Source organism: Prinia subflava, chromosome 2, assembly GCF_021018805.1.
Source record: "Prinia subflava isolate CZ2003 ecotype Zambia chromosome 2, Cam_Psub_1.2, whole genome shotgun sequence".
NCBI lineage: Eukaryota > Metazoa > Chordata > Aves > Passeriformes > Cisticolidae > Prinia > Prinia subflava.
This window is the reverse complement of record NC_086248.1, coordinates 76,594,166-76,622,088: the sequence shown is the minus strand read 5'-3', so window position 1 is coordinate 76,622,088 and position 27,923 is coordinate 76,594,166. Positions and strand designations below refer to the sequence as shown.

At 33.9% G+C, this 27,923-nt stretch overlaps 1 protein-coding gene across 6 annotated transcripts in view; it reads left to right on the top strand.

Annotated features, from left to right (window-relative positions):
* The window catches only part of PACRG (parkin coregulated), a 246,235-nt gene that overhangs the window by 27,577 nt on the left and 190,735 nt on the right, over window positions 1–27,923 (top strand). For all 6 annotated transcript variants that reach the window (XM_063390628.1, XM_063390629.1, XM_063390633.1 and 3 more), the window contains exon 3: window positions 23,164–23,298. In XM_063390628.1, coding sequence (XP_063246698.1) covers window positions 23,164–23,298 — 135 coding nt within the window. The remainder of the gene's footprint in view (window positions 1–23,163; window positions 23,299–27,923) is intronic.

Genomic DNA, 27,923 nt, shown 5'->3' with positions numbered 1-27,923 from the left:
TTTATAAATGTCACAAAAGTTAACAACATGCACAATAACAACTACACAACTCAAGGCTTCAACATGACTGTCACTGGTTTTGAATCACTGGTTTGGTTATATTATTGCTTTGTCAAGAATAACTATTATTTTTAAAATGAAATATTTTTCTGATATTTCACTGTCTTTGAGTTTCAAAACAAATCTTGCAAGCATCCTTAAATTAATATTTTTCACTTTTATGAATACTTGGTATCTTGAAGGTGCTAAACAATTGACTGTTGAATGTCTTTTTCTTTTGATGTAACATTCTTAGGAGTTGAATCAGAAAAAATAAAGATTGTTTCATTAAGTCGGAGTTTTGCTACTTCTAATGTCTCAGTGTAGCTATTCACTTAGCTCTCCATGAGAAAGAATAAACTTCAGTTACTCTGTAGATGTAATTTCAGCTGTTTTATAGCAATTCTTCAAATAGTCATCCAGACAAATCTGTTCTTGAAATCTTCTTGAAGGCTAATTATATATCCTATATTGAGATGCATATTATGTCAATGAAGGAATTGTAAATCAAGACATAATTATGAAGTTCAGTAGATCTAGAAAAACACAAAGAAAATGGAAGGTTTTTTTCCCTAATGCAGTTACTGTTTGCAAAGTTCTGAGATTAGCTTAACTGGGGTAACCCTGGTAGAGATTCAATGCAAACCTATGAAAGATTAATGCTGATTTCTATAGATTTTTGTATTGGGTAAGCTGCCATAAAATACACAATTCACTGAAACATTTCCTGTTAATCTGGTGTGTCATTATGTGATTTATTCTCACATATAAAATGTAATTTTAATAATTCGTTACTGGGATTTATTCTTTCTAATCCAGTCACAAGAGAAATATAACTGATTGGCACTTTTCTAACAATGAAGCCCTGGTCTTGAGTCAGGTTTACCCTGCAATGAGGATTGTATGACATTTCTCTTTCAAAACTCCAGTGGTTTTGCATTGCCTCTTGAGCCTGGTATCAGCTGTTTGATTGGGCATTTAATCACCAAGAGGCTTTACAAATCCCAATAAATGGGTGTGGAATGCAGTCCTGAATGTTTGGTTCTTGTTCCCCAAGGAGGAGCATGGAATCTACAGCTTAGTCACTAAGCTCCTTGTATAGCATCCTGAGGATAACTGCCTTAAAAAGATGAAACTTCTGTTCTACATGCCTCTTGCAATAGGAAATGTCAAACATATGCTGTAGTACGGTATCACATCAACTTATATTTGTCATCTTTGGCTTACGAGTGCGGGAAGGTTCCCTCCTTCACTTTAAGTTGAAAAACTGAAGGTCTTTTTCAGAGAAGAATCAGTTATCAGTGTTCTTTGAACAAATGAAGTTGGACTTGCTCCGGTGCCAGTGCCACAGGTACCATCTATTCTCTATCTAATAATCTAGTGTTCAGAGGTTTTTGGCTAAGAAGTGTAATGTCTAGCTTGGGTTCTCTAGAAGAGTTTCAGGTTCACTACTCACAGCCTCTGTATGTGTATATATATCCTTAACCTCTTCTACTGCTTTCATGTCAAATGGGAAAGTGACAACAATGAAAAGATTTCAGCTTTTACATTTGGGAGGAGCTGTTTTACCATGATAAATTGGCAGAAAGGTAATCTTTCTTTTCCATGAACATGAATATAATTTTTTGATTACGTAGTGCATGAGAACAGTTTAGCATAGCTATATTGAAGGCAAGACAGGAAAAGGAAACATTGCAGCAAGAGTAAGGCTGCTGTGGCAGCTTTGAACATGCTAAAACGTATTTTAGTTACAAAAGTGGTGACATCCTGAAATGAGTGCAAACACATTTACTTATTATGTTATTTGACTGTCAAAGTGAGTTTCTTTTATATCATCTCAAAGCAGTGTTAACATTCCCCCTCAGTAAAATGCAAATTTATAATTGCTAGTTGAAAAAGGCCAAATTGTTACAACAGGTTTACTATGGTATTTTCAGCCCCAAAGGAAGAGTATTTTATTATTCTCACTTTGTTAGGTACTTAAAACTGCAAGACAAAATGTCAAAATGTAACTTAAAAAACAATAAAAATGTAGATTGTACTTAATTTGGGAAAATACTGATAAATATTTTTCACAGCACAATTATTTGTGAACACTTTCATTATCAATTTTTAAAATAAACTATGATGGTGTTTTCTGTTGATTGTAAACAAATGTTGTTGAGAATATATTCCATTTTAGAGCTTGGTTGGAAGAGTCATGTCCGAAGAGTCAGCAGTGACTGCTGCATTTCCCATGTCATTTGTTTTTATGAATTTCAAGTACATATTTTAAAGTAGTTTAATAAATTTTTTGCAGTAGAAAGATGCAATGTGATGCTAAAAGAAAAATTCTTTTTTTTCTTTATAAGCCAAGCAAGGAAGCCTGCAAAATAGAGTATATAGCAGATTTTGTAATAATTAGCTCTCAATTTTCTGAGCACTTTTTTCCTTTCATCCACATTATATTATAGAGCAGTATCATCATCAGACTGATACCAGTAGCCTTCAAGAGATGGTGATCAATCAAGTTGAGTAATACCTACAAAACAGTCTTTATACAGTGTGATTAGATTTATAGAACATTATAATTTTGTTTAAAAAACATTATCGTTAGGCTTGGAGTAATCAGCATAGCAAAGAAATTGATGAGTTTGTAGGGTGAGGTAAGTATTTTTGTTTTGCTTTTATCACTAACATTGAAAAATTAACCATTTCTCCTGAATTTTGACGTCTGCCCTAGAGGCTGTAGAAAAATCAAATGTATTTTAATTTATATTATTTTCCCAAAACTTAAATGCCCTTGATTAATAACAATATATGTGACAGCAAAGGATACTTCTGCTTTCAGTCTGTTATGAAGATCACAGAAGCAGTACATGTTAGGGACTCTAAGATGTTTCCTGAGAGATCAAGAAATTTGTACGTTTCTAAAGACTGACCTGTCACCTTGAAAAGCAGCCATGAAGGAGAGCTGCAAATGCAAGACCACTATCAGGTCAACCTGTCATGGTGCTGACAGGTCTCTGATAGAAAACCCAATTTACAGTTTAAGAAGTACATCCATTATCCTTCAGATTTTAAAATATAGCATACATCAGCAAAATGATAAAAGTGCTTAAGAATTATGAAAGTCAAGGACTGTTTCATATCAGAAAGTCAGAACCTTTTTTGCATATTACTGATTAAAATTACAGTGAATTATAATATTCGTCTGTGTCTTTATTTCTTCCAGAAAGTGAAGAGTTAGCATTAGTTGAACTTCAATCCTTGTAATTCTACTTGTATGATGTTGTTTGGATTAGTCGGGTGTTCTATTACATTACTCTTTATAAGAGTTGAAGAGGTTTTTGGAAGTGTGGATAATTTTAGACAAAGTGATGCCAGTTTTTGGGGAAAAGTACTGTCTTTTTGATCTTAATTAAGAGAAAAAACACAACAAGCCATATTTTTCCTAGTATTAGGTTTGCGCTTCTTCTCCATTTGTAATTTAGCGTAGAATGAAGATTTCAAGTTTTCTCCACAGAGAGGATCTGTAGTATCTTCTACTTAAGAAAGTTTCTGTTCTTGAAAAGGGAGAGTTTGAGACACTACTAAATGGTCAATAAAAAGGAAAAGCGTGGTAATTTTTTTTACTTAATTACCATAATGGACTTCAATGTTAAGTTGAATAATCTAAACAAAACATAGATTATTTTACTGTAATATCCGCCAAGGCTGATGGAAAAACAAGATTATGGATTTCTAGTATCAAAGCAGCTTTTACTCTTTAGAAAAGCTTCCGATGTTGTCTTACTTATGAACTTTTAGAATAGCTGTTTTGACTCTGCCTGTATTTGATCATACCTTTTTCTTTTATTGCTAGGTAAAGAGTTGCTTAGTACATAACTCTTAATTCTGCAGAAGTACTGGGCATAAGATTGCCCAAGTACCTTTTTAAAACTTCAAAGTTCCTTAGGAATAAATATATTATTAGTTTCATATTTTTTATGTGCTTTTGGTATTTCAAGCGTTTGTCCAGTCTTTGAAAAGTGTTTGCATTTCTTTAAACCAGTAGGCCTGTAAATTCTAGAAGGGCTCTAAAATCTTGTCTGCATTTTGGTTTAGTTTTTCTCCTGGCAGGCATTTTAAAATCATGAATCTATGCTCTGATCAGTGAACCTGTATTGGTTTTGTCTTGAGACTTATCTTGAGTGTAAGATAAGAGACAGCAATCAAATTTTTTAAGTTGAAATACATTTCATTGATACTTCTAAAGTCTCAGAAGATCTTCATATGAAGTAATTTATGAAGACACAAAATAATTGTAATTTCAGCCAATTGGGTCAAAATTTATGTTCACTTAACATGTGTCTGCTGTTATGGTTTGTATTTTGACTTAGCATTTTCTTGTTCCTTGAAGACAGAGAGATATTATCTGATTTATTGTATGTATCAACAAAATTAAGGATGTTTATCATTTTAAAAAACTGAGAAAAACACTGTTTAGCCATGTAATCTAAATCATATTTTAGGCATGTAGTGTCTGATTCTTCTTTAACTCATGATACGTATAATACATCAGTTTTATTAAGGACATGATGAAAATTATCATATAGGCCTATGTACAATGTGCATATCTTCAGCTTACTTGATTTCTAGAAACAGCTGCTCTAAAAAAGTAAAAAGAGCATTGTATCAGCACCTGAATTTTGCTAACAGGAGGCAGCCCCATGTAGTTAGTCATTTTGGAAGTAATTATTGTGATGGTGAAAGAAGATCATCTACCACAGATAGCCTTTAACTTGAATTTTACTAAGAATTACAAGGAAACAGACGTTCTTCCAAAGGTAGTTTTTTTTGTTGGTTGTTTTTTGCTTGTTTAGCGGTTTTTGTATTTTGTTTTGGTTGTTGGGGGTTTTTTTGGCGAAGGTTAAATATAATAGTTTATCTTTTTTGGAATAATGCAAAAAAACCCTGTTCAAAACAGTTGAATTGGAAGCATTTTTAATTTCATGGAAATTTTGAAAAATGGAGCTCTGGTCTTGTACATAAATGGACTAAACAAGGCCTGTAGAGACTGTATGTAAAGTACTTTGTCATATCTAATAGCAGCAGTTGGGAAAAGATCATGAAGATGACTTCTTGCATTACATGTAAATTCATTATACTGCAAGACATATTTAAAAGGGAATATTTACCTGGTTTTGTTTCCATTTTAGTTTTTTTCAAAGTATAATGACTCTAGAATAATTATTTTTATGTGAATGCTCCCCTCCTAGGTGTGTTTCCATATGGACTTAAGGTGAAAGAACTTAAAAGAAATAATATTCTAGACTATTAGTGCAGAATGAAATATTTTGGAAAATTTCCAGCTCTAGCTGAGTGCTGATGGTGTACTCTGCAGACTTGGTCCCAGAGCCCACTGGATTTAATTCCTCTTGCTTCAATGAAATTTCTTTCAAAACTACTGAGCCAGCTTTTAATATTTACTGGAGTAGATAGAGTTCAGGCAATTAGCAATTTTGAATAGGATTTAATGGGGCATTCAGATGATTTATCGAGCTCTCCAAAGTGTTACATAGATTGAGTTCCTGTGTAGTTATCTTGTTCCAGAGTGGAGGGAGATATCCCTGTCATTGTGTGTGTGCCCTGCAGGAAACATTTCCACCAGCTTCCAAAAGCAGCAGTAAATCCTCCTTTCTGCAAGTATGGTTCCATGAGCAGGTGAACTTTGCTGCTGCCTAGACATCTTTATTGTTTATCTTTTTTTTCCTCCCCTGGTCTTCATTTTGCAGTCTTTCTTCCTGTGCTGTCTCTCCTGTTCATCTAACACTAGAGTAAGGTGATTTGGCTCTCTAAACCAGCAAAAAACTATTCACTTTTTTCTCCTAGGTTAGTTTTTGACAAAATCATTCAGATGAATCAGTTCAGGGAAACACAGGCACATCACCCAGTAAAAGTCACATGCTGGGAATGTATGTCAGGCAGTGGGGAGTGGAGGAGAAGGGAAACTCTACATTTAAGCAGTGGTGAGATGTTAGATCAGCTCATTGTGTAGGAATGTTGTGATAGCAAAACCACTACTGAAGCTTGCACTTGTCAGTGATCCCTCAAAAATACACTGGCAGGCAAGATTTCCTACTTCAAGCAATATAGTTAAGGCTCCAAAGTGTAGCTTTTCTATAGTCACATCTTAAGAATTAAAGAAAAGAAAGGCCTGTTAGGATGAGTTGTTTATTAAACCCATTATAATTAGAATGAATTCTTTATCCTCTAGAGGATTCTTGATTTTTTTTTCCCTTCTTTGTGATACATTCAGTTTTTATTCGTTGTTCTGTTCAGGTGTATTGGGCAAAAATGTTCAGGCTGTGTGTGTATGCACTCTCTCCTTTTTTCTTTCTCATGAAGTTCTACATTCATCATAGTTCCTCTGTGATATAGTTTACAATATAATTTATACTACACAGAATATCTCTGTATTATTTATTTTCTGTTGTTTTAATTATCAAGTTAAATACTTTTTTATTTTTCCATGCCTAATGCACTAGGATATGTAGACCAGTGTGTTTGACATCATGCAGTATTTTCAGTGTCATTAACTAAAAGCAGAAAAATTATTACACTTATAAACATTTAATTTATTTTGTATCTCTTCCATGTATTTACTGTTTCATGGATAATAAAAATTTCTTTTTACTTCTTTCTTTTAGGAAATTCTTACAGAATTTCTCAGAAGTTTAACAGTCTCAGTATTTTCTCTTATATTGCTATGAGATTACTTAAGGCTGTCATTTTCTTTAGAAATAGCTTTTTCAGAAGAATGTTGGGGATTTTTTGGGGTTTTTTTTTTTTGGGTTTTTTTGTTTGGGGTTTTTTTTGGGGTTTTTTGTGGGGTTTTTTTGTTTGTTTTTTGGGGTTTTTTTGTTTTGTTTTTGGTTTTGTTTGTTTGTTTCTTTGGGGGGTTGTTTTTTTTTGTTTGGTTTTTTTTGGTGTTTTTGTTGGGTTTTTTTTGGCTTTTTTTGGTTTTTGTTTTGTGTTTTTGGTTTTTTTTTTTTTGTTGTTGTTGTTGTTGTTGTTGTTGTTGTTGTTGTTGTTGTTGTTGTTGTTGTTGTTTTTACTTTTATCTTCCAGTCATGATTGAATTTTTGGGAATAACCCCAAGTTAGATATTCTTCCTTTATAGCATCATAGTACTGTTCTTTTACTGAACTGTCTTCAAAAAAATCATTGAACATTTCCAGTTCTTGTCTTTTTTCCCCATAAAAATGTAATTTAGTGTTCATTAATTAAAATGTCTTTTAGCTGTTTTATTAAACAGGTTTTTATTGCAATACTATTTCAACATTCCATGTTCCCTTGTTGCTTTGGCTACAGCAAGCCCCATGGAACTAATGAATCACTGAAGATGTAGGAGGAGAAGACAAGGCATGTATCAATCATACTACAATTCTTCAGTCTTCAGTGTTTATGAGAACACCACATTTCAGGCAGTTTGTCATATGCCATCAATAATAATTACCACAACATTGCTGATTCCAAAACAATCATTGTTTTTCCAGGGTTAGGGGAAGATTTTCTTCAAATCTGAGCACTGGAATTAGGAAGTGGTCACAGCACCAAGCCTGACAGAATTCAAGAAATGTTTGGACAATGCTCTCAGGCATATGGTGTTATTCTTGGGAATTGTCCTGGCTGAGAGTTGAACTCGATGATCCTTGCGGGTCCCTTCCAACTCAGCATATTCTGTCATTCTCGAAAACTAGTTGCAACTTTATACTGCATTTATATTGGAGCAAAGATTTGTGGTCACATATTTTGTTTTCATGATGATTTGTTTCTCAGCATCAAATATTAGGTACATATATGTAATGAATTTGCAGAAATGCTATTTTATGCTAACCAGCATAAAATTTTACTAGTACTTCCCTTCGGGATCAGCTTCTTCCTCTAAGTGAAAATAAAGTAGGCTAGAGAAAGGGTAACTTCTTTGTTTTCTGAGATTGCCGTATCTATATGGCTTTCAAATCCTTGAAAAATGTGCATTATTGTACTATTCTTAATGGAGTATTTGCGAATTCATTAGCACATTATCACTAGAACCCATAGTAAAAGTACAGGACCTGCTGATGGCATTGTATAACACCATTTCAAAATGAGAAGCTCAAGGTTATTGTATCTGTACCTTTAAAAATCTTAAGTGCATCTTATGCACATAATAGAAATATTTGAAGATGATAATTATCTCACTGAAACAGAAAAGCTTGGAGGAATATTCTGGCAGAATATTCTGCGAAATCTACAGAAATGGCATGGAAATATCTATCACATAGTGATAATTGGTAACATTTAATTTTCCTTGAGTCTTTGTCCCTGTGTGAGAATATTTTACTGAGTCCATTTTTCTGTAGTTTCATTATGCATAATACAGTTCATAGGTTGACATGATAGATAATGACCCTTTTCTTCCAGGGTTAAAAGAGAAAACACATGAGAAAAAAATTGTAAATATATCATTGGAGTCATTGAGGGGTAACTTCTCTTTAAAAACTTTTAAGCAAACTGAAATAACTTCTGGTCAAATAAAGACCAAAAGTTATGTAAAAGTTATGTCACTGAGCTGTAGTTTTATCTGTCATCTAGCTCTGTCACTGCTCTAATTTTTGTTTTTCCTGCATTTACTATGCAGTTCCTCAGTATGATTTTGATCTTTGCAGAACCTGTAGCTTTATGAGTTCATTTTCTTTTTCTTATCTGTTGAAAGTGGCAAATTCACTAAAGAAATGTGCACAAAACCATATTTTTTGGTGTTGGCTTTTTACAGTTCTTTGGATAATTACACTTTTTGGACCTTTTTCATTTTTTTTATTTAAAAATATACATAAACTTCTTGGAAATTTATTCCATATTCTTTCAGTAATAGATACTGTTCATTGAGGATCTAAAGAAAACTGACAACTGAATGTTTAGGATCTAAAGAAAACTGACAACTGAATGTTTAGAGGTTTTTATGTAGGTGCTCTTGATTTTGATAATCCGATTGCCTGCTAATGATCCTTGGGATGACACTTGTTCTACAGCCCATCTGGTTGGGGGCTGGAAGGAGAGGGTTTATGGGTTTTTTCTGCATCTCAGTAAGAAAGGCTTGACAACAAAGGACATGGTAAAATAGCTTTTTGAATAGGACAGAATAAAAAGATGAATACGGATAGAAAATAAAATTTATGTCCTTTCAGATACTTGGAACCCTCCTTTTATTCAGTATTGAACTGGCCTCAAAGTGGATATTCTAGTGGCACCTTATTAGGTTTTCAAAATGCTGATTTTTATAATGTACATGCATTTTTCTGTGTATTTTTTGGGATATTAGGCCTTCATGTTTCTAAAGAAGACATACTTAAAGATCTTAATAGGCATCTGATATCTGATCTGTGCCAACATCAGCTGTGATTAGTTTGATAATCTCCTATAGCATCTTTAATCCTTTCTAAGACCCTTTATTATTGCAAACTCCAGTGTCTGGCATCAATGTTTTTATTTTGCCAGTTACAGTCTGTCTTGATTTTGGAAATTAATTTTTTCTGGTTGCATGCTCCGCCTGTGCATCTTTGCAGTTTCTTTTTGTGGTAACACTGTATAATCCTAACCATATTTTGTTGAGATTTTTTTGAAGCTGTGATTTTACCAGTAACCATATGATTAATTTCTTCCTTCTTTTATTACTAGCTGAAAGTATTTTGATTGATAAATATAGGGCAAAAGGTGTCTGATTACATAAACCTGAATTTTTAAAGCCTCATTTTTTTTCAGGAATAAAGAAAATAATTCATAGCAAGTAATTTGCTCAATGAGTTTAAATGAGTTTGCCTTTTATTGTTTCAAAATTTTTTATGAGACTGTCTGAATTCCTTCACTCTTATCTATTGTATTGATCTGTTGTGTAAATATTTTCAGCAATTTGGCCATGTATTTTTAATGTGGGCATTTGGTTTATAATAAAACACAGTTTCAATTAGGTAAACCTTCTAAGTAGTCTCTTCAATTCATCTAGACCATCTTTTCTTTTGAAAAAGTATAATTGAGAGCAGAATCACTACATTCAAGACTTTGAAGAGTAATTTCAACTATGGCTATTTCATGCTGGAAAATGAAATATGAGATTGCAAGTACTTGGGCACATAAAATGCAAAATATAATATATGATCAGCTGGAGATTTTCATTGTTTCCAGTAATCTCATAAATTCACTAAGAGAGCTCTTGTTAGACGGATAGGTACCAAGTAATTTTTCTTTGCATTACAGTTCTTTTTCACAGAAAGTGCCCCAGAAATCTAAATGTCCATACACCTTCTTATTAGAAACCATTTTCATGTAAATTTTTAGATAATTCAACAGGGGAAAAAAGGATAGGAAAAACTGAGTGGAATGTTTGTAACTAGTAAAATTAAAAACTATCAGCGGGTTAAAGGAGAAAAGGAGACTTAGGGGGACACCTTATCACCCTCCACAACTATTGGAAAGGAGGTATAGTCAGGTCAATCTCTTCTCCCAAGTAAAAAGCTGTAGAGGAAAGGGGAAACAGCCTCCAATTGCACCAGAGGAGGTTTGTATTGGATATGAGGGGAATTTTCTTCACCAAAAAGGCTGTCAAGTCCTGGGACAGGCTGCCCAGGGGAGTGGTTGACTCAGCATACCTGGAAAGTAATATTGAAAAGATATGAAGATGTGGCAGTTAGGGACATTGTTTAAGTGGTGGACTTGGAAGTGCTGGGTTAAGGATTGGACTCAGTGATCTTAGGGATCTTTTCCTACCTCAATGATTTTGTGATTCTATTATGTGTTTAGCTGCAGTACTTTATTCTGACTTCCATCAGTGTTATTATTAGTTGCTCTCAGTTGACAGCTGAACTGTCAAGTACTATACTGCTGAAAATTAATTTCTTCTTAAAAGGTTAATAAATCTGATAAGTAAATAATGGTTACTGCTCACCTGTCTCACATTTTTCTACCTCATAATTACTCAACCGTCTTTTCTTTCTGAGGTGTAATTGATATGTATCAATAAGTCTTTTCTTTTTTTCCTCAGTTTCTGTTTAATTTTGAAGTTGCAGTTTCTGTTACAGAGCTGAAGGAGAGCTGCTGTTTTGATTTTATTGGTTATATAAATTACACTAATAAATGCTATTCACCCTTTCTGTAAATCTTATTGCTAGATTCTATCTATGTTGATTGCATTTGTCAAGGAAAATGGAGCTAATTAAAAAAAATTGTACTGGGTTAGAAACAAAGTTTTTTATTACAAATCCTAAGTGTTTTTACAATGTCTATTAGTGAATAATGTTCCATTTCAACAGTGTTTTTGTTGATCCTCAGTTCTTCAAAGAACTCATGCTTGTGCTTATCTCATGGTGAGCTGAGTTGAAGAAGAAAAGATGGATGAAGCCTAGTGTCTTACTACTAGTTTCCAGCTGTCACTCTACTGGGATTTCAACTGTGCTTTTTACTCTTTACTGGAAAGAGCATTTCTCCTGCCCAAAAAGGTGGAGAAACCTATGAAAATTAATTAAGTTCTGCCATGAGAATCATACTCAAATTTCCGGTTGTCTCTCAGTATCCATGTTAGTTTACTGAAACTGTTTGTTCCTCTGACAGAGCAAAATGGCATGTGACCTTATGACAGTAAACTATACAATGCTCTTCAGAATAGCCAGGTGCCTTACGGTCTTCATCCTTGTGTCTGTATTTATATCTAGCAGCAAAGTGCACATTGAAAGATTATTTCTTTAAATGACCACCAGCAAAATTGCCATGTGTTGAAAAAAAGTCATAAAGATTCTAAACTGAGGGGGAACATCACATCTATTGGAACTCTGTTTACAATGCTTCTTCAAACAGACCTCATTTCTCCATATTGGAAAAGCTTTTTTGTTTTTTTTCATGAAGGTTTTTTTTCAGTTGTATGTGGAAAAATGGTATGGTGAGATCAAAGGAAAAAAAAAATTAAAAATTCCATGTCTCAAAGCCATAATTCTTGTTCATTTGTGTTCATGAAAGAGCTACTTTCTGACAACTTCCTATTTTTTTAATTGATCCTCTTGCTATTTCTGTGGATATTATGCATATTTATTCATAAAACTATTCATATTTCTGTGCTGGCACCTAAAAAGCTACCTCCTTTTCCCTGAATTCCATTTTACAACTAGACTATGTTTACGGTGTTTCATCTATCTTTTCTATCTTACCTCAAGAGTCTACTAAGTCCCAATAGAATTATACTTCCTGATACTGAAAATTGATACTTTTTTCTGGAATTTTGCTTTTTCTTAACTACCGGTTGATTTATTTAAAATTATTTTTCTTTATGATTAAAACAATAGAAGTGTTTTCACTTAGATTGCTATGGTCTTTGAAGTATGATTTCTATGTCTTGCAATTCAAACTGGGAGTGTGAAAGCTAATTCTCTTTCCTAAGAGATGCTGCTCTGAGAGGCTGCAAGGATATACAGAAATAGAATACACTTAAGTACCTGTGGTAGGAGATGAAACCCCAAGCAAATAATTGAAGCAATTGGTAGACCAGATGTGTCTGAGGAAAAGAGAGTTTGAACTTTCTGGCAAAATGTAAATTTGAATAATAAAGTACTTAAAGCTCTTAGGAAAAAAAAAAAGGTTAATAAACAAGGATTGCATCTAGTAGCATGGTAAATAAATGCTGTTGCATCTGAGTTACGGCCTAGGTCACCAGCATTCTCAATCACTGCACTGAGATTTAATAGCAAAGCTTCCAGGGCAAAGTTACCAGACTATGCAGCCTATGCAATTTCTTTGAGCTACAGAAAAACACTGTGTGTGAAACCATGAATTTGTGATTCATTTAATTAAAATACTAGCAGTCTGTTAAAAAAAAATTGGTCTAGATAAGAAGATACTTAGTCATGTTATCCAATTATTGCTTCTTATGCCCGGTAGTGCAACTATTGACATGTATACACAAGCTTTCTAGTATCTATGTCTTAAGCTGATGTTGTGTTCGCCCTTCTAATCCCTGTCTGGGTTCTGAAGTCAATGGTGCTATTCCTCCTTGGAAGAAACAGTTACACAATGATCATCATCCAAGCTTTTTTTGATAGGAGGAATGTGCTGTTTTGTTGATGACCTTTTCCCCGTAACCAGGGTGTTCCCCTTGGGTATGTTTGACATCACTTTTATATATTAGCTAACACAACTGACTTTTTCTTCATTGCCACATTATATCCAAAATCAGTATAAATTTTGTGGTTTGCATATGTTGTATACAGGTGCTTGTCTGGTTGGGAGGTGTTTAAATCTATCAATATACAATCTTGTTTATTCTTTCTTGTCCTTACAAAGTGGTGATCATGATTCTGTAATTATAATGGAAGTTATATTAAGCATACAAAGAATATGATTCCCTGAGACACTGTCTAGTTTCCAAGAATTTTACTGAAACTCAAAAAAAGTTTGGGTTTTTTTTAGTATTGCATTGTTCTGTATAATTGTAGCAGTTTGTTTCTCATGGCACTGGGTTTTCTGATGCACTCTGGTCCTCTTAAAGGAGCTGGGAGTCAATAAATAAAAAATGCCCAGTGAAAGTTTCCTATTGCTAATTACCAACATTATTAGGCAACCTATTTATCACTCTAGTCTATAATGTATACTTTTCAACCCTTAAGTTGCATAGTTGTGAGTTTTGGGGTTTTTAGAACAATTGCTTTTGACTAAAGTATGGAGACAGTAATATTTCACTTTGATGTACCTGTGTAATATTGATACAATTTTGCACTTGGGAGTTTTAGTAATAGTTTTATTATTAATGCCTTTCCTAGAGACTGCTTAAAGGAGTTTCACTGTAGTTCCACCTTAATTTAATTTGGTTTTTTATTTCTTTGATACATTTCAGAAATACATTTTTCAATAACTAGTATTGTTTTCATACCCTGGAAGTCAAGAACCTCATCTGGGCTATGAAAATCGTAGATTTTTTTCAGTTATAGCACTGAAATTTATGCTTTTGGGATATGGAAAACACTGTTTTCAAGGGTTCTAGAACCACATACAAGAAATAAGATATAAATAAATTGATTAGAGCGGTCTCCTTGAAATTAGATACCTTCATTTCAGTCCCTGCTCAGAATACCATATGAAACTACATATCAAAATATGCCAGGAAAAAAGCACCCCAGTACACTGAAGTCCCATAGGTAGGGCATTTTTTTTTTCTGCCACGCCACTTGCTGTGTAAGGAGTCTGTACACAGTAAATTAGTGGTGTCAGTTTAAACTGAATTGAGTATAAATGTGTAGGTTACAACACAAGAAAATGGGATGAATTAGATAATGTGACTGAGAAAATGGCATGTCTAAAGGAATCACTTTTATTCTGCACATTATGCATACTTTTCAGTTTCTTCTAAGTAAAAATTATCCTTATTAAATTTTTAGAATCTTCAAAACACCGAGAAATGAAAATTTTAATTAAATTTTATGTGTTCACTGCCTAGATAGTTAAGACAAAGCCCAGTTTGCTAATACTATATACTGAAGATGCCCTGTTTCTGTCCTTTGACTTCGGACCAAGAGAATTTTCATGCTTCCTGCTAAGCTTACAACTGGGAAGGGTTGGGATTCTGCTGCTCCTAGCACCATAGCAATCATCTCTGGAGATGATGAGGAGTAGAAGAAGATGAAATAATCACGGTGAGGAAAAGAAAATGCATAGTTGGTCATATTTTTGGCAGATGAAGAAAAAACTCTACATCTGCTGTGCGGATGCTTTGAGTGTAAAGAATGAAATGAGCTCTGAAACTTTTTAAAAACCATGTTTTGACTAGCTAGATAGAATATGCCTTCCTATGCAAAAAAAAAAAAAGTGCCTGAGAATATTCCTGTGAACCATAGACAATCTTAGGTCAGAGTGCTGTGTTATTTCAAGTCTAAGTGGAATAAAAGATGTATGCAATAATGAAAAAAAATTATGCCTAGCTGAATCTCTAACCACATAAATACCTCGGACAGGAAGGCTAGCAGGAGAGCTGCTGAAGTGACATTTTAAGCTCTAATTATCTTGTGTGGAAAGAAACTGAGCGAAGTACAACTGAAGCAGTTGGACAGCCTGTGGCAGTGAATGATCCCAATGCTAAAAGGAATCTGTCTCAGACCCCTTTCCAAAATGGCAAAAAAAGACATCCCAAAAACCATGTCAGTACTCTTCCATCTAAACAGCTTACTGAAAAGAGAGGGCTTTGTAATATTTTGAGGAATTTTTGGTAGCATGACAGAAAAAATGAAGCACAAAATACATTAGTAAGATTTTAAAAAATGGAGCAGGCTTTGACATTTAACAAGAAGAGCTGATCTAGCTTCACTACATGCCTGAGACGTCATGATGTCCAAACAATTGTTATCAGCTCCTTCCCAAACAGTCTATTAAAAAATCATGGTAAAATTCACAGTACATTACTTTCAGATACTTCCAAAGAAAGCAGTTTTAGGAGGGAAAAAGAGGGGGCAGGGCTTCAGAAAAGGTCTTAAGTAAAAAAGCTATTCAATAGAGTTGAAGCCATTTCTTGAGTCACAGTGCACATAAATAGAAGAATTCTAAAAGAAAAGCATGGGACATGCACTGGGTAGTTTTAAAACTTGTCACTGATGATTAACAAATATCAACATATGATTGCCAAACTAAAAAATGCTGAAAAGTGTGAGGATGATAACGTTATGTAAGGAATTTTTTTGACATTAACAAAAGAGTCACCCATATCTTCCAGACCTCAAAATAGCCACAGAATTCTCACTGCCCTAAATATGGGGCAGATTGATTTAGCCTGCAGTAACAATGCTGTATGGATTAAAGCTGCTGTATAAGAGCTTCAGTATGAAGAACAGCTATATTCAATAAATAGAAATGGTAATAGTATCTTACAGAGTAAAAAGTTAAAAATTGAGGATTTTTTAAAATATTTCATATGTTCCGGTCAAGCTTAATATATTTCCATGCAGATTTAGTGGACTTCAATAACAGTATAACTTCCAGCTCTTCTGAAATTATTAACATCAATATAATAAAATTTTATCACTACTTTTAGGCAGGAAAAATTATATTTCAAGTAAAAGCATTTCAAACAAACAGTCTAGGTAGTTATGGAGGTTAAAACAAAATATGTGGGGAATATTAGTTACTGCAGAAAGTGATTAATCTTGCATTTGCCAAATGAAAAGCATTTAAAATAACAAAATTATGAAAGTAAGAGTGTAAGAACAATGTGACTTATGAAGGATACATTTATCCCTTCACAGTCACAACCCAGCTACTGTCAGCATCTGTGAAGAAATATTCTGTGGGAGCTCCTTTTCACTTGCATCCTACAAATTTGACTTCTGATATGAGACAAAATTGACTCTTTCACCAAATAAAATTTTACCTCTTCTTGGGAGATGTTTTTTGCCTGTATGCCAAGCAGACAAGCAGAGATTGTTAAAATGTTTTGAACTGCATACAATATTAATTAAAAACTGTTTCCTACTACTGTTCCTCTCGTGAGAGAATGCTTTGAACTTAATATCAAAGAAATCAATTGATCAGTTGTCCCTGCAAAAAGGACAGATATCTTTGCAGGTTAATAAATATCTTTATAAGCAACGGTAGTGCTGAAAGTAAAAAAGTTACCATACAGTAAAATAGCTTTCAGGAAAAATTTAGGTGGTTTCCATATCAAGTGCAATTGATGCTCTGGAAAGCTTTGTGAAACAAACAGAAGAAAACGGTGTTCATCTGGACTGGAAGGAAATAAACATATTAGTAGAGAAATATATTAGCAGTTGTCATTCTTCTCCCTTTGCATCAAACGAAATAGCTTGGCAAGCATCAAGAGAGAAATCTAAAGTATATGGAATAGTTAGATTATATTCCAGTAAAGAATAGGAGATGAAGGACCTTCCTAGTACAAAGGACAGTGAAGCAGTTTGTAACATAGGCACATCTGTCTTATTGAAACAGCTTATCTCTTCCCCAATCAAAAATAACTTTTCTCGAGGGCTTGAAATAGAATAATTCTGCATGCAGCTTATGACTTACTTTCCATAGTGTCTCAAGGCAATAATGAGATACAGTATCTTTGTACAAAATCACGTGTCTAATTTTTCTTTCAAGCTGTAGTGCTTTGGAAGCATTTGTAATATTTGCTGACCTATCAGTTGTTTCATTTGGGGGTCATGAAACTGATTTTTCTCAATTTGGCTTCTGAAGCTATGAGATGGGCTTTGATCTGTTGTCCAGATTTGTAGAATAGCCCCAGAAGCAGCTTTTAAGCATTAGATGTGGCATCATTTAAAGCAGATCAAGAGTGGCACATTTGAAGAAATATCTCCCTGTTTCTTTTTGGATATAAAAAGCTTTTATCTGATACATGTTGAGGGATCATGTTCTTTTGATAGCGAATGCTTGTGATATTGATATTAAATAAAAAGAATTAATGTGAAACTCAGCAGTACCTACTGGGACATCTTAATGTGTCTCTCCTGTCATTTGAAGTTTCTCATTCAATTTTTGGTATGACTGCATAACAAAATCAAAACATGATTGTAGAATGGATTAACTACCTTAATCAGTTTAATCAAATTAGGATCAGTAAATTAAGAAGAGCAGGACAGGCTTTGTTGCTTATTACCAGTCAGACACTCTTGGGATTGCCTAGATGAAGTTCTGATTGTTAACACTTGCTAAGATTTGTGTTTCTAAAGCTTTAGTACTGCTACTGTGTTTATTCAAAACTCTGTGGATGTCACCAGAAACTATTATCATCCTATTGTTCCATTGTGTTGGTAGGTAAGTGCCAAATCTTGATGTTTTCTCATGGTTATGAGATTGTCTTGATGATGGGATTGTCTGTGTTACAAGCATAGAAGCATGTACGGAACTTTTTTGTGGCCTGACACCAAAAGCACAAACCATGGTTCATAGCCTTCACACCTCAGCCTGTTCACTGGGCATGAGTTGTACCTAGGCAGTGTTGTGTCAATGCCTGTCCAGCCAAGATAAGAACTTTATCACGCTATGAGGGTGAGGACCCTGCTGTTGACACTTCTAGAAAAGTTTTGTGTGTCAACACTGGCTCTGAATAATGCTAGGTATATTATTTGGTCTTTATTTTTGAGTATTTCTTCATTGCATAGTTTGACTTATTTAACATATATTGTGTTTTGCTTGAGGTTGATATTCGGATTTGGCCATAGCTTCCGGCACCAGTGCACAAGGAAATGAATGCTGATCTTTGCTGATGGCAAAATAAGTTGATTGCCAGTTGAATTATGCTGCATTAGCAAAGTTTAACACAAGTACAAGAGGAGGATGAGACCAAGAGTCTATGAGTGGTTACACAAATACTTCTTTAATACCGTTGCCTTTACATCTCCCTGAGACAGAAGGCATTAGTAAATTCTATTTTGTGGATACAGTGCAATTTTGAACACATACATTTTTTTAGTTTGAATACAAAGAATGGGGATTTATGGTTTTATTTCTGAAAATTTTATTCCTCAAGGTGATAATATGGCATTATATTTTCAAGGAAGACTGCCTTTATTAGGTAAGACAGTTGAGTGGTCATATAACTTTTGATCCCTCTAGCTTCAAAAATAAATTTTATGAAATATTCTTGTGACGAGAAAATATAAAAGGCTAGGGTTAAATTCCAATTTTCCTGTAAAAATCTTGGCAGACAAAAACATGGAAATATTTTCTTCTCAATGCATTAATCTGGGTTAATAAAAAAATCTTTAACCATTAAATTAGATTATGTTACTTTTCTTTATATAATACATGAATTATTATATAAGAACAGTAGCATCTCAGTTTAGTTTTTGTTTGGCTTAAACTGCTCATGAAACTAGTGTTATTTTTCACAAAAATGGCCAGTTGTCCTACACAGACATGTTTAGGTCCCTGAGTGTGCATAGAGTTTGACACTCAGAAAATGAACAAAATTCAGTCTTCAAATATTAATCACTGTTTAAACCTGGCTTCAAAAATCTTCTTAGTCATTTTCCTAATGTGCCATCATTGAAAACTTTAAGAATGCAACCTGGTAAAATGGCTTTCAATACCCATGAGTCAATGAAAGAAATATGGTCTTTCTCTTTTTTGCTTAATGGCTTGCATCTTTTATCTTGTCACACAGTTCAATGGCATAGAATTACAATAAATTAGTTTTGCAATTATCAAACTCTTCAACTTCTCTTTGGCATTTAACGAACCTCAGAATCTGTTTATTGCTTCATATACTTTGCCATCATGAATATTAGCCTTTAATTAACTGGAACTCTAATCTTAATCTTTCTCACTGTATTGCAATAATGAAAAAAAAAATGAAACATTTTTATTAGCTTGAAGAAGATAGTATTTGTTACTATTTTTCCAATAAATGCAATACTTTCAGAATGACTTTTTTATCAGTAATTACAACAATATAAAATGTAAGAAGACAAAACTCATTATACCAAAGAAAAGCATTGTCTGATTATCTTTTGTGTATTTCACTTAGCAACATAAAATCACTGAGAAGCCTCAGCTGAGAGAGACCTATAGAGATCATGTGGTCCAGGCTTAGATGAGGAATTGCAAAAATGTGAAAAAGGAAATTATACACATAAACTTTTCCTCTGGCAGACTGTGGACAGCTAGAATGACCCAAAGCAGTGTCTGCATTAGAGAATAGTGCTCTGTGGTAGTCTCCCTAGTCATGCAGACTGGAAGGAAAAAACTTTGCAAAAGTTTGCAAAAGGTAAGAGGTACTGGCTCAGGGCAGCCACTCTAGCAAAGGTCTCAAAGGCTGGGTTTGTCAGATACAAATAAACAAGTTGTCTTCGTTAAATGAAGGAGAGCAAAAGTACTCTTCAGTCATGCAACATTACTGTATCTTCAGTGCAGGGATAGGTCCTCTGTCTTCCTGATTGCTGATACTTCTTTGTTCTGGATAGATGTTAGGCTTATTTCTGTCTTGATCATTTCACTGCTTTGAAGTCAAAAAATCTGTATATTCTGTACAGGTATTCAAAGGTATTCAAAGGTCTCTGTTGCAGACTAATCTGACAAGAAAAAGTTTTTCCCTTTTAAGACAAAGGGAAAAACAACCACTGTCTCTGTTGACACTATTTTCAAGAATTGGGTACACTGCTACTTCTCCAGCTGTACACAGTACTTTGGTAGTTATACAGTGCAAGAGGTGTTCAAAGGGTATAAAGGTCCGTATTGAAATGGAGACAATAATGGCATCTAACATTGAAATGTGAGATGTGATAATAAATTAAATTTATTAATGGAACTTCCTAATATTTGGTGTTAGGAATAAACCTATTTAATATTTTCATTGAAAAAAATCAGGATTACATAATGAAATTTATAGTTGACATAATGTTTGGAGTTATTAAAATAGATGAAGATCAGGATGTGACAGAAATGGAAGCCTTTGAGAACTGATGTAATAGAAATGGAATTAAATATTGTAGTACAAAGAACAACGTAATGTAAATAAAACTAATGACAAGAAATTATATTATTAACATTGAGCTCATCATCTAAAAAAGATACTTGCTGTGGCAGTTAATCAATGGATAACTGAAAGATGCCAATGTGATGTCACCCTAGAACTAAATGTAAAGGCTGAACAATCTACTGAACAGACTGTATCACATGAAAAATAATACTCATTGTATTTGTGATTACTGATAATAAGGATTTAGTCAACTTGAATGGATTCCTTTTTCATCAACTTTTCCCCTCATAGCTTAAATGTACACAAACTTTTAGTATTTCCAATATTTACTTTTTGCCAGGAGTTCCATAAATCCACTATTTGCTGCATAAATACGTAAGTGCTTTTGTTCCAAACTTCTTACTGACTAGATTTTTTTATGTCCCATTCTTTTACTGAAGGAGATAGTGGAAAATCTGCCCTTATTACCTTTTCCATAATGTCATGATTTTATAGTTCTTTATTTTATTCTTCCATAGTAATCATTTTCTCACTTTATTCTGTTATTTTGAAAGCCATTCCATAATTTCTGTCATTATCCTCTTCTGAACCTTTTCTAATTCTACCACACCTTTTTTTTTTTTTTTTTGAGATGGCAGATCAGAAGTAGATATGCTACTTCTAATCCTTCATGTAAGGACAATACACAATGGAGGAGTTTGATACCAACATACTTTTAGTCCTTCTAGTATCTTTTTTCCTAGATAAAGACTAGAAAGGAATTTAATTAGCATAAACGTATTTTCTAGAAAATTTGTAAAGCGCAGTCGGTGAAGGCTTGTGGCAAATTTATGAACATAAATTGAGAAGAAGAGAATGTCTGGTGTCAGAGAAGATGTCATTTAAGATTGCATTAGCTACCTCTAATTATGATAGTTTGCTAGGAATAATTCAGATTGTATCTCATGTAATCAAGACAACATATTCTTTATCATCAATTTAAGTTAAAATCTAACAATTACCTCTGGTATTGTACAGAAAATAATGTTTTAAAGGATATATGAAAGATCTGTTTGTGAAAAATGTGCATAAGAGCAGCGGTGCTTTTGCAGTGGCCTCAAATGAGAAAAAAAAAAACAAAACCAAAACCAACTCACAAAAAATCAAGTGAAAATACTTATACTGGTGGCATATAAAAAATTGTTCCTCTGCAGAACAAGAAGTGGAGGTTTATTTACATTGGTTAGCAATGCTTTTCTTGAAGTATTACTCTCAACTGCTGCAGATGTGTTTACTAAGGAAAGTTACGGCTGTGCCTATCAAATCTATTTTCACTGGACATGGTCTATCAGGGACAGCAATATGCAACAACAGGTCACAGTTTAGGAGCCCTAGTTGAAGCAATTTGTAGAAAAGTGCAGTGTAGGCATATCACGAGTGGGCTCCTCTACCTTGGCCAGTGGAAAATTATGTGAAAACACTTCAGGGGAAAAAAAAGTGCCAAGTCAAATTTAGGTATTTTAACTGCTGAATTAAATTACAGAATAGCCCAAATGAAAAAGAGGATGCTACAAGTTAACATTCTGTTCTCCGGAGAGCTGAGTGTCTGTACTAATGTGTAGTAGTGTAGTGTAGAAACTAATGTGAGGGTCACTGAAGACAAATACAAAATACTGGGTATGGTTTACAATCATTGAAGCTCTCACCTTTTTTTTTTTGAAAATGACACATTCTAGCATTTTTAACAAAAGAAGCATTCACAGAATTGTAGGAAGTCCTTATCCCAGATGCACAGCTATGGAGTTTCTCAGTGAAGAATCAGTTGTCAAGGACATTTGAGATTATTTTAGCTCTCCTAGACTCTGTTAGCAATTGAGATTAGCTTTGTTAATTAGGTTAAACAATAGATTTCTTTTAAGTATTTGAAATTCTATTATCATAGTGCCAATTGTTAGTTGCCATTACTGCCATGTTTGTCTGAGAAAAAGCACGAGCATTTTGAAATTGGACTGTCATTCAGACTATGCCATATGCTAAACCAGCAATAACTCAGATAAGGAACTAAGTGGAGCTAAATCAAATTTCCTCACAGGCAGATGAAAGAGCTGTGAGCAAAAGACCTTCATTTTTTCCAGTGCTTCAGCCATCAATACTGAAGGACTGGAAGCAATATGAAAGCCAAATCCATAGCATTTAGGGAAGGGATCTGCTAAAAGAGATTGCCTAATCTCATTAGATGATGACTAGTGGAAGACAGTGGAAGGTGCAAACAATAATATATTTGGAAATCAAGTCAAATTTCTTCTAGAAAGAATGGATAAAGAAGAAATACTTAATTTTCCAACAAATTCTACTACGCAATGTCACTATCTTCTTGATGTTTTCTTTTTGCTTAAAAATGCTGCGATAATAGAAAGATCTACTTTAAAATATAGCCAGTTTTTATGGGACAACCTGAAAGTGGCAAAAAAAAAAAGAAAAAAAAAAAATCAGTTAACGAAACCTGTAGATCATTACCAAAGTCTACTTTCAAAGAAGTGAAGTGTTGCATGTAAAGAAAGTAAACTGTAATTTGGGAGATCAGTCTTATTTTATATCTATTTTAAGCCAGACTTTAGACTTTTCCTAAAAACATATTACCACTAAACTGTGGGGTTTTTTGTTTTTTCCTTTTTAAGGTCAGAGGGCCCCCACCTGCAGGATCAGTAAAAAAAAGACCAGCAAAACGCACAGCTTTTCGCAAGTTTTATGAGAGAGGAGACTTTCCAATTGCTGTCCAGCATGAGACCGTAGCAAACAAAATCGCCTGGAAGGTAAGTCCTGGCACAGCTGTGACAACCAGCTGAGCTTATTGAAATGACATTTCTCATTGTCAGACAAAGTTAGCTTGCAAGTAAATACACTGAAATAATTTCTTAGCAAATGGAAGATGGTGGGAAAGTCATTAGAGAAAGGCCCCTGAGTCAGCTGTCTGCCTTGGCTAACAATTAAATTATATGCTGCAAAAAGGAAGATGACAGAGTTGCTTTGCCTTAGAGAATTGTCTCCTGCCCAATTCATCTCTATTTTTATGAGGACTTGGCAATGCAGCCTGTTTCAGGCAGTACATCAAGTGATGGAAGTGGCTGGATACAGTGAGCAGCAGTCATTTATCTCCCCCAGATTTCACCTTCCTGCAGGACACTTCCAAATAGAAGCTTTAATTACCTAAATGGATAGGTCAAGATTGTCTGCTCCCTGAAAATGCAGAGCAGAATACAAACGAAGGCAGATTCTCATTCCAGGGCTGTACTCTCGGTCTCCAGCATATGTCAGACAGCGTAATCGCTGTCATACGTGCCTCTGTTGCAGGCTGACCTCCACTGCTGAAACCATTACAGCTCCGACATTTCTCTGACAAAAGGTTAATTGGCTTCAAAATAAATGTATTGCCTAATGACTCCATTCTAATGCGGCTGTGTTTCTCTCTAAAATGCTTGGTGACGTTATTTGTAAAACTTGCCAAGCTTCTAAGTAACTACTGCAGACTTTTAAATTTAATTTTAAAAATGAATGCTGATCTTTAACCTGCTCCTACTGTTTAATTATTTTGCTTATCATGAATTACTTTATTTTTTGTCTCATTTATTGCACTAGAATAAGATTTTGCTAGTAGCAACGTTAGTTACAGAAAATGAACACTATATGCATGAACAAAATGTGTCATTTGTAGAATGTTTTAAATTGTCTATGTCAAAAACATGACGCCAAATTTAAATGTAAAGCTATGTTAAGTCAACAATAAAAGGAGGGATTTTGAAATCTTATAACTGATTCTTCTTGTAATGAAGCAAACAGGATTGGCTCTGTAGTGTGGTAAGTAGTACAATATTTGATAGTAACTAAATTTTTAAGGTAGCTCTTTTGCTTATTGAAATACAGAATAAAGACTTGTGCTACTATTTTGTTGCCTATAGTAGTTTTGAATCAGCACAATGAACAATTAATAGTTCTTGCAGCCAAGAGAATCTCTATCCCAAAAGACTTTACCCATAATTGAGATGAGATTCCAGTGCAATTGGGCTTTAGGGAACACTAGAAATTCCCTTGCTGGGCTAAAACTCAGGCTTACAACTTAAGCCTGCACTCTGATCTTTCATCACCAGGTAAGACCCAAAGGTGATTTTCAAGCAATTGCAAAAAAATCTGCACAATTTAGTTTTCATCTTAAGGCTTTGTAATTTCTAATTTCTCAAAATCGAACGGAGAGATACAGAAATACTAGTGGACTGGCATTCCACTAGATGATGCTAGTGACTGCTTAGTTGACTTAGGACATCAGGAAATGAAATGAAGCTGCATAAGAACTTCAGATAGGACATTAGCAAAAGGTTTTTCATTGAGAGGGTCGTTGGTCACTGGAGCAGATTCCCCAGGGAAGTGGTCACAGCACCAAGCTTGTTAGTTTCTGGACAAAGCTCCTAGTCATATGATTTAGATTTAGGTAGTCCAGTGAGGAGAAAGGAGTTGTATTTAATGATCTTTATGGGTCAGTTTGAGCTTGCTAACTTATCTGCAAGCCTTCCAACCACAGATGCATGCTGAAGTAAGTGTTTGATAACTGACAGTTTTAATTATTTGAAAACATACTGCCTTGAACAGTCACAACAGCAGAGTCTCTAGTCAAAGATCCAGCATGTGTTTTTTGTTATCACACTTCTAGACCTAATGTCCACCTACTGCAGTAAAACACTGGCTTTTAGCTAGTGCAGTGTATAACTGAGATGTCATGCCAGAGTTATTTTTGCTGTTCTGCTAATCCTTTCTTTTGAAAAAAAAATCAGAACTTCAGCATGAATACAAGTAAGCAGCACAGTAGTGGACTATTCCACTCCTATATTAGTGCATGTTCAGATTCAACCTTATTTCCCTTATTCCATGCCACTCAATTTAGTCACAAATCAATCCTGACTGAGTTCTGTGGAAGGCAGGCACTCAAGCAAACAACACTGAGGTATTAGAGTTACCTGAGGCTATTGTTTAGTTTGACATGCAACTGTCATTGAGTATTGTGCACTTTAGGTACATCAAACAGGCAAACTGGCATTTTCCAGTTCAAACTTTGCATTAGATATCTTATGAAGTCTTAAGAGGCTGTCCAGAGCTGCAAAATGGTGAGAATGTTGTTCATCATTAGCTGATACTTAAAGGTACAGAAAAACTAAGGTCTGTATTTTTCACTTGTTTTAAAGCCATAGCTGCACTATCCAAAAGACAGCTAATGGCTAATTTTCATCAGTTCATCATACTTAATTGTACATCTAATTAAAAAAGTTAACTTTTTAGTAATACATTTTACTCAATGCTGCTTAAATTCATAACAATTTAAAAGATTACTTTACTAATGAAAGGTGTCTAGGCAAATGTTGTATTAAAGCTTCGCTAAGGTATACTTATTTTCACGAATCAAGATCAAATTGAAGGATAAAAAGAAGAAATAAATTGTAACAGTGATATTTTAATCCTGCTGTGATTACACAATATCAGTGTTTTATGTTGAGAGGTTGGTTGGTTTTTTTTTTTTGTCTGTTTAGTTAATGTATATGATGGTTCATTTCACTCTTGTTAGTTTGTCTATCAAGTGGTGCATGAGAGAAAATGCAGGAGGGTCTCAGAAACCTGATTATTTTACTGGCAGAAGAAAATACTAAAGGTTTTGTTCTTTCCTGCAAAATGCACAGCTTTATTTTATTTGCTTCTTTGTTGGTTTTATAATTACTGAATCAAAACTGTAATTGTCAGACATTATTTTTTTTTAAAACACTTTGAACACTTGTTCATTATATTGTAATTCTGTGGACAGAACACAGTCATTTTCAGCCAGAACAGGGGAATCTGAAATGCTTTAATATGCATGAATTTTATTTGGTTAATATGTACCAAAAAATTAATACAAATGACCCTTGATATTGTAACAGCACTGCATATCTATAGTTTTAAACCCATGATTAATTACCTGTAAGGGCTGGCTACGTGTAACTGTGCTTGTAGACCTAGATAAAATAAAAATTTAAACTTCAGGGAATGTATAGAATTGTTTCTGAGTAACTGCATGTGTTGAATGTTTAATTATGAAATAATAGTGCTTTTCTGTTGTTACAGAGCTTAATGGTTTCCAAAATGCATGAAATTTAGAAAGAGGCATTCTTGCTCTAAATTAATCCTAGGTTAAGCAAGATTAAACTGTGCGGATAAATCATGGTGTTTATCTTAGTGTCTTTTCTTTAAAAAAAAAGGATATTAGATTTCACTAAATTATTACAGGAAGATGTGTGTTCTTGGTGAATTTTCAGACTAAGTCTTTACATGTAGACAGACATCTTCTTGAAAATTTCTGTAATGCAGTCATTCTGGTTGGTAAGTTTACTATTGCTGCAAGTTGAAATAAATCTGTTTCAACCTAATGGAGGAAAAAACATGAAAGGATAATATACATTTGCAACATATTATATACAAGAACAGGAAACTGAACCTGGTTTTGAAGAGTACCGTCCAGGGGAAATAAAAGAGGACCAAAAAAACCTCTCGTAATGCCAAAGCAAAATTACGTGGTTCTAGAGGATAGTTGCATTTATTTCTGAAACAAGAAGACATTGGTTGCCTTCATGTTTTCAAATGTGGAGAGGTTGTCCTTTTGTCATTTTGAATTAGTGAATATAGAATATGACTTGTTAATTATGTCTGTGAAAACAAGACAACTCGCTACACAAATTTCTGGCTTTGATTGCAATTAAATTATCAAAATAATTTCAAAGTTAATTCCAGACTTTTGATCTCCATTCAGTGGATATACCAGCAGTCAGTGAATTCTTTGCTAAATGGCATATGCTCAATGTAACATTTTAATATCTAATTTGAAGCCTTTGTTTTTATCCTTCCTCGGTAATCAAAAAGACAACTGTGTATATACCAATGCCTTAAAATTTCTGCAAATACTTAATGTTTATTTTTCTTTTGTAAAGCAGTTTTTAAGATCTGGAAATAAATAACTTCTTTGGTTGAATTATTGAACAAGGGTCGGTGTTCAAGGGTCTTTCCAAATATGAAGCATTTGATTTTTTCCACTAAGAGAGAATGAATAATAATGGTATCATTTGAAAAAGTACTTCTGATGTGTATTAAACATAAAACTTGGGAACATAAATTGTTGTTAATTCAGAATTAGGTAATATTAGAAAGTGATCTTTATATCAAAAGAATGTACTAAAATATTTATAACTCTTTTGACTACTTTTGTGGGTTCCCACAGTTCTTTTTCAGCTTATGTATATTGCAATTTTATTTCAAAATGTATTAATACATTCTTTTGCACAATCTCATACCAAGCTATGAATAATAAAAGCTCATAGTTCAGGTCTGAAAAGGACTTCCATTTTTAAATATACGATACTGAATTAAA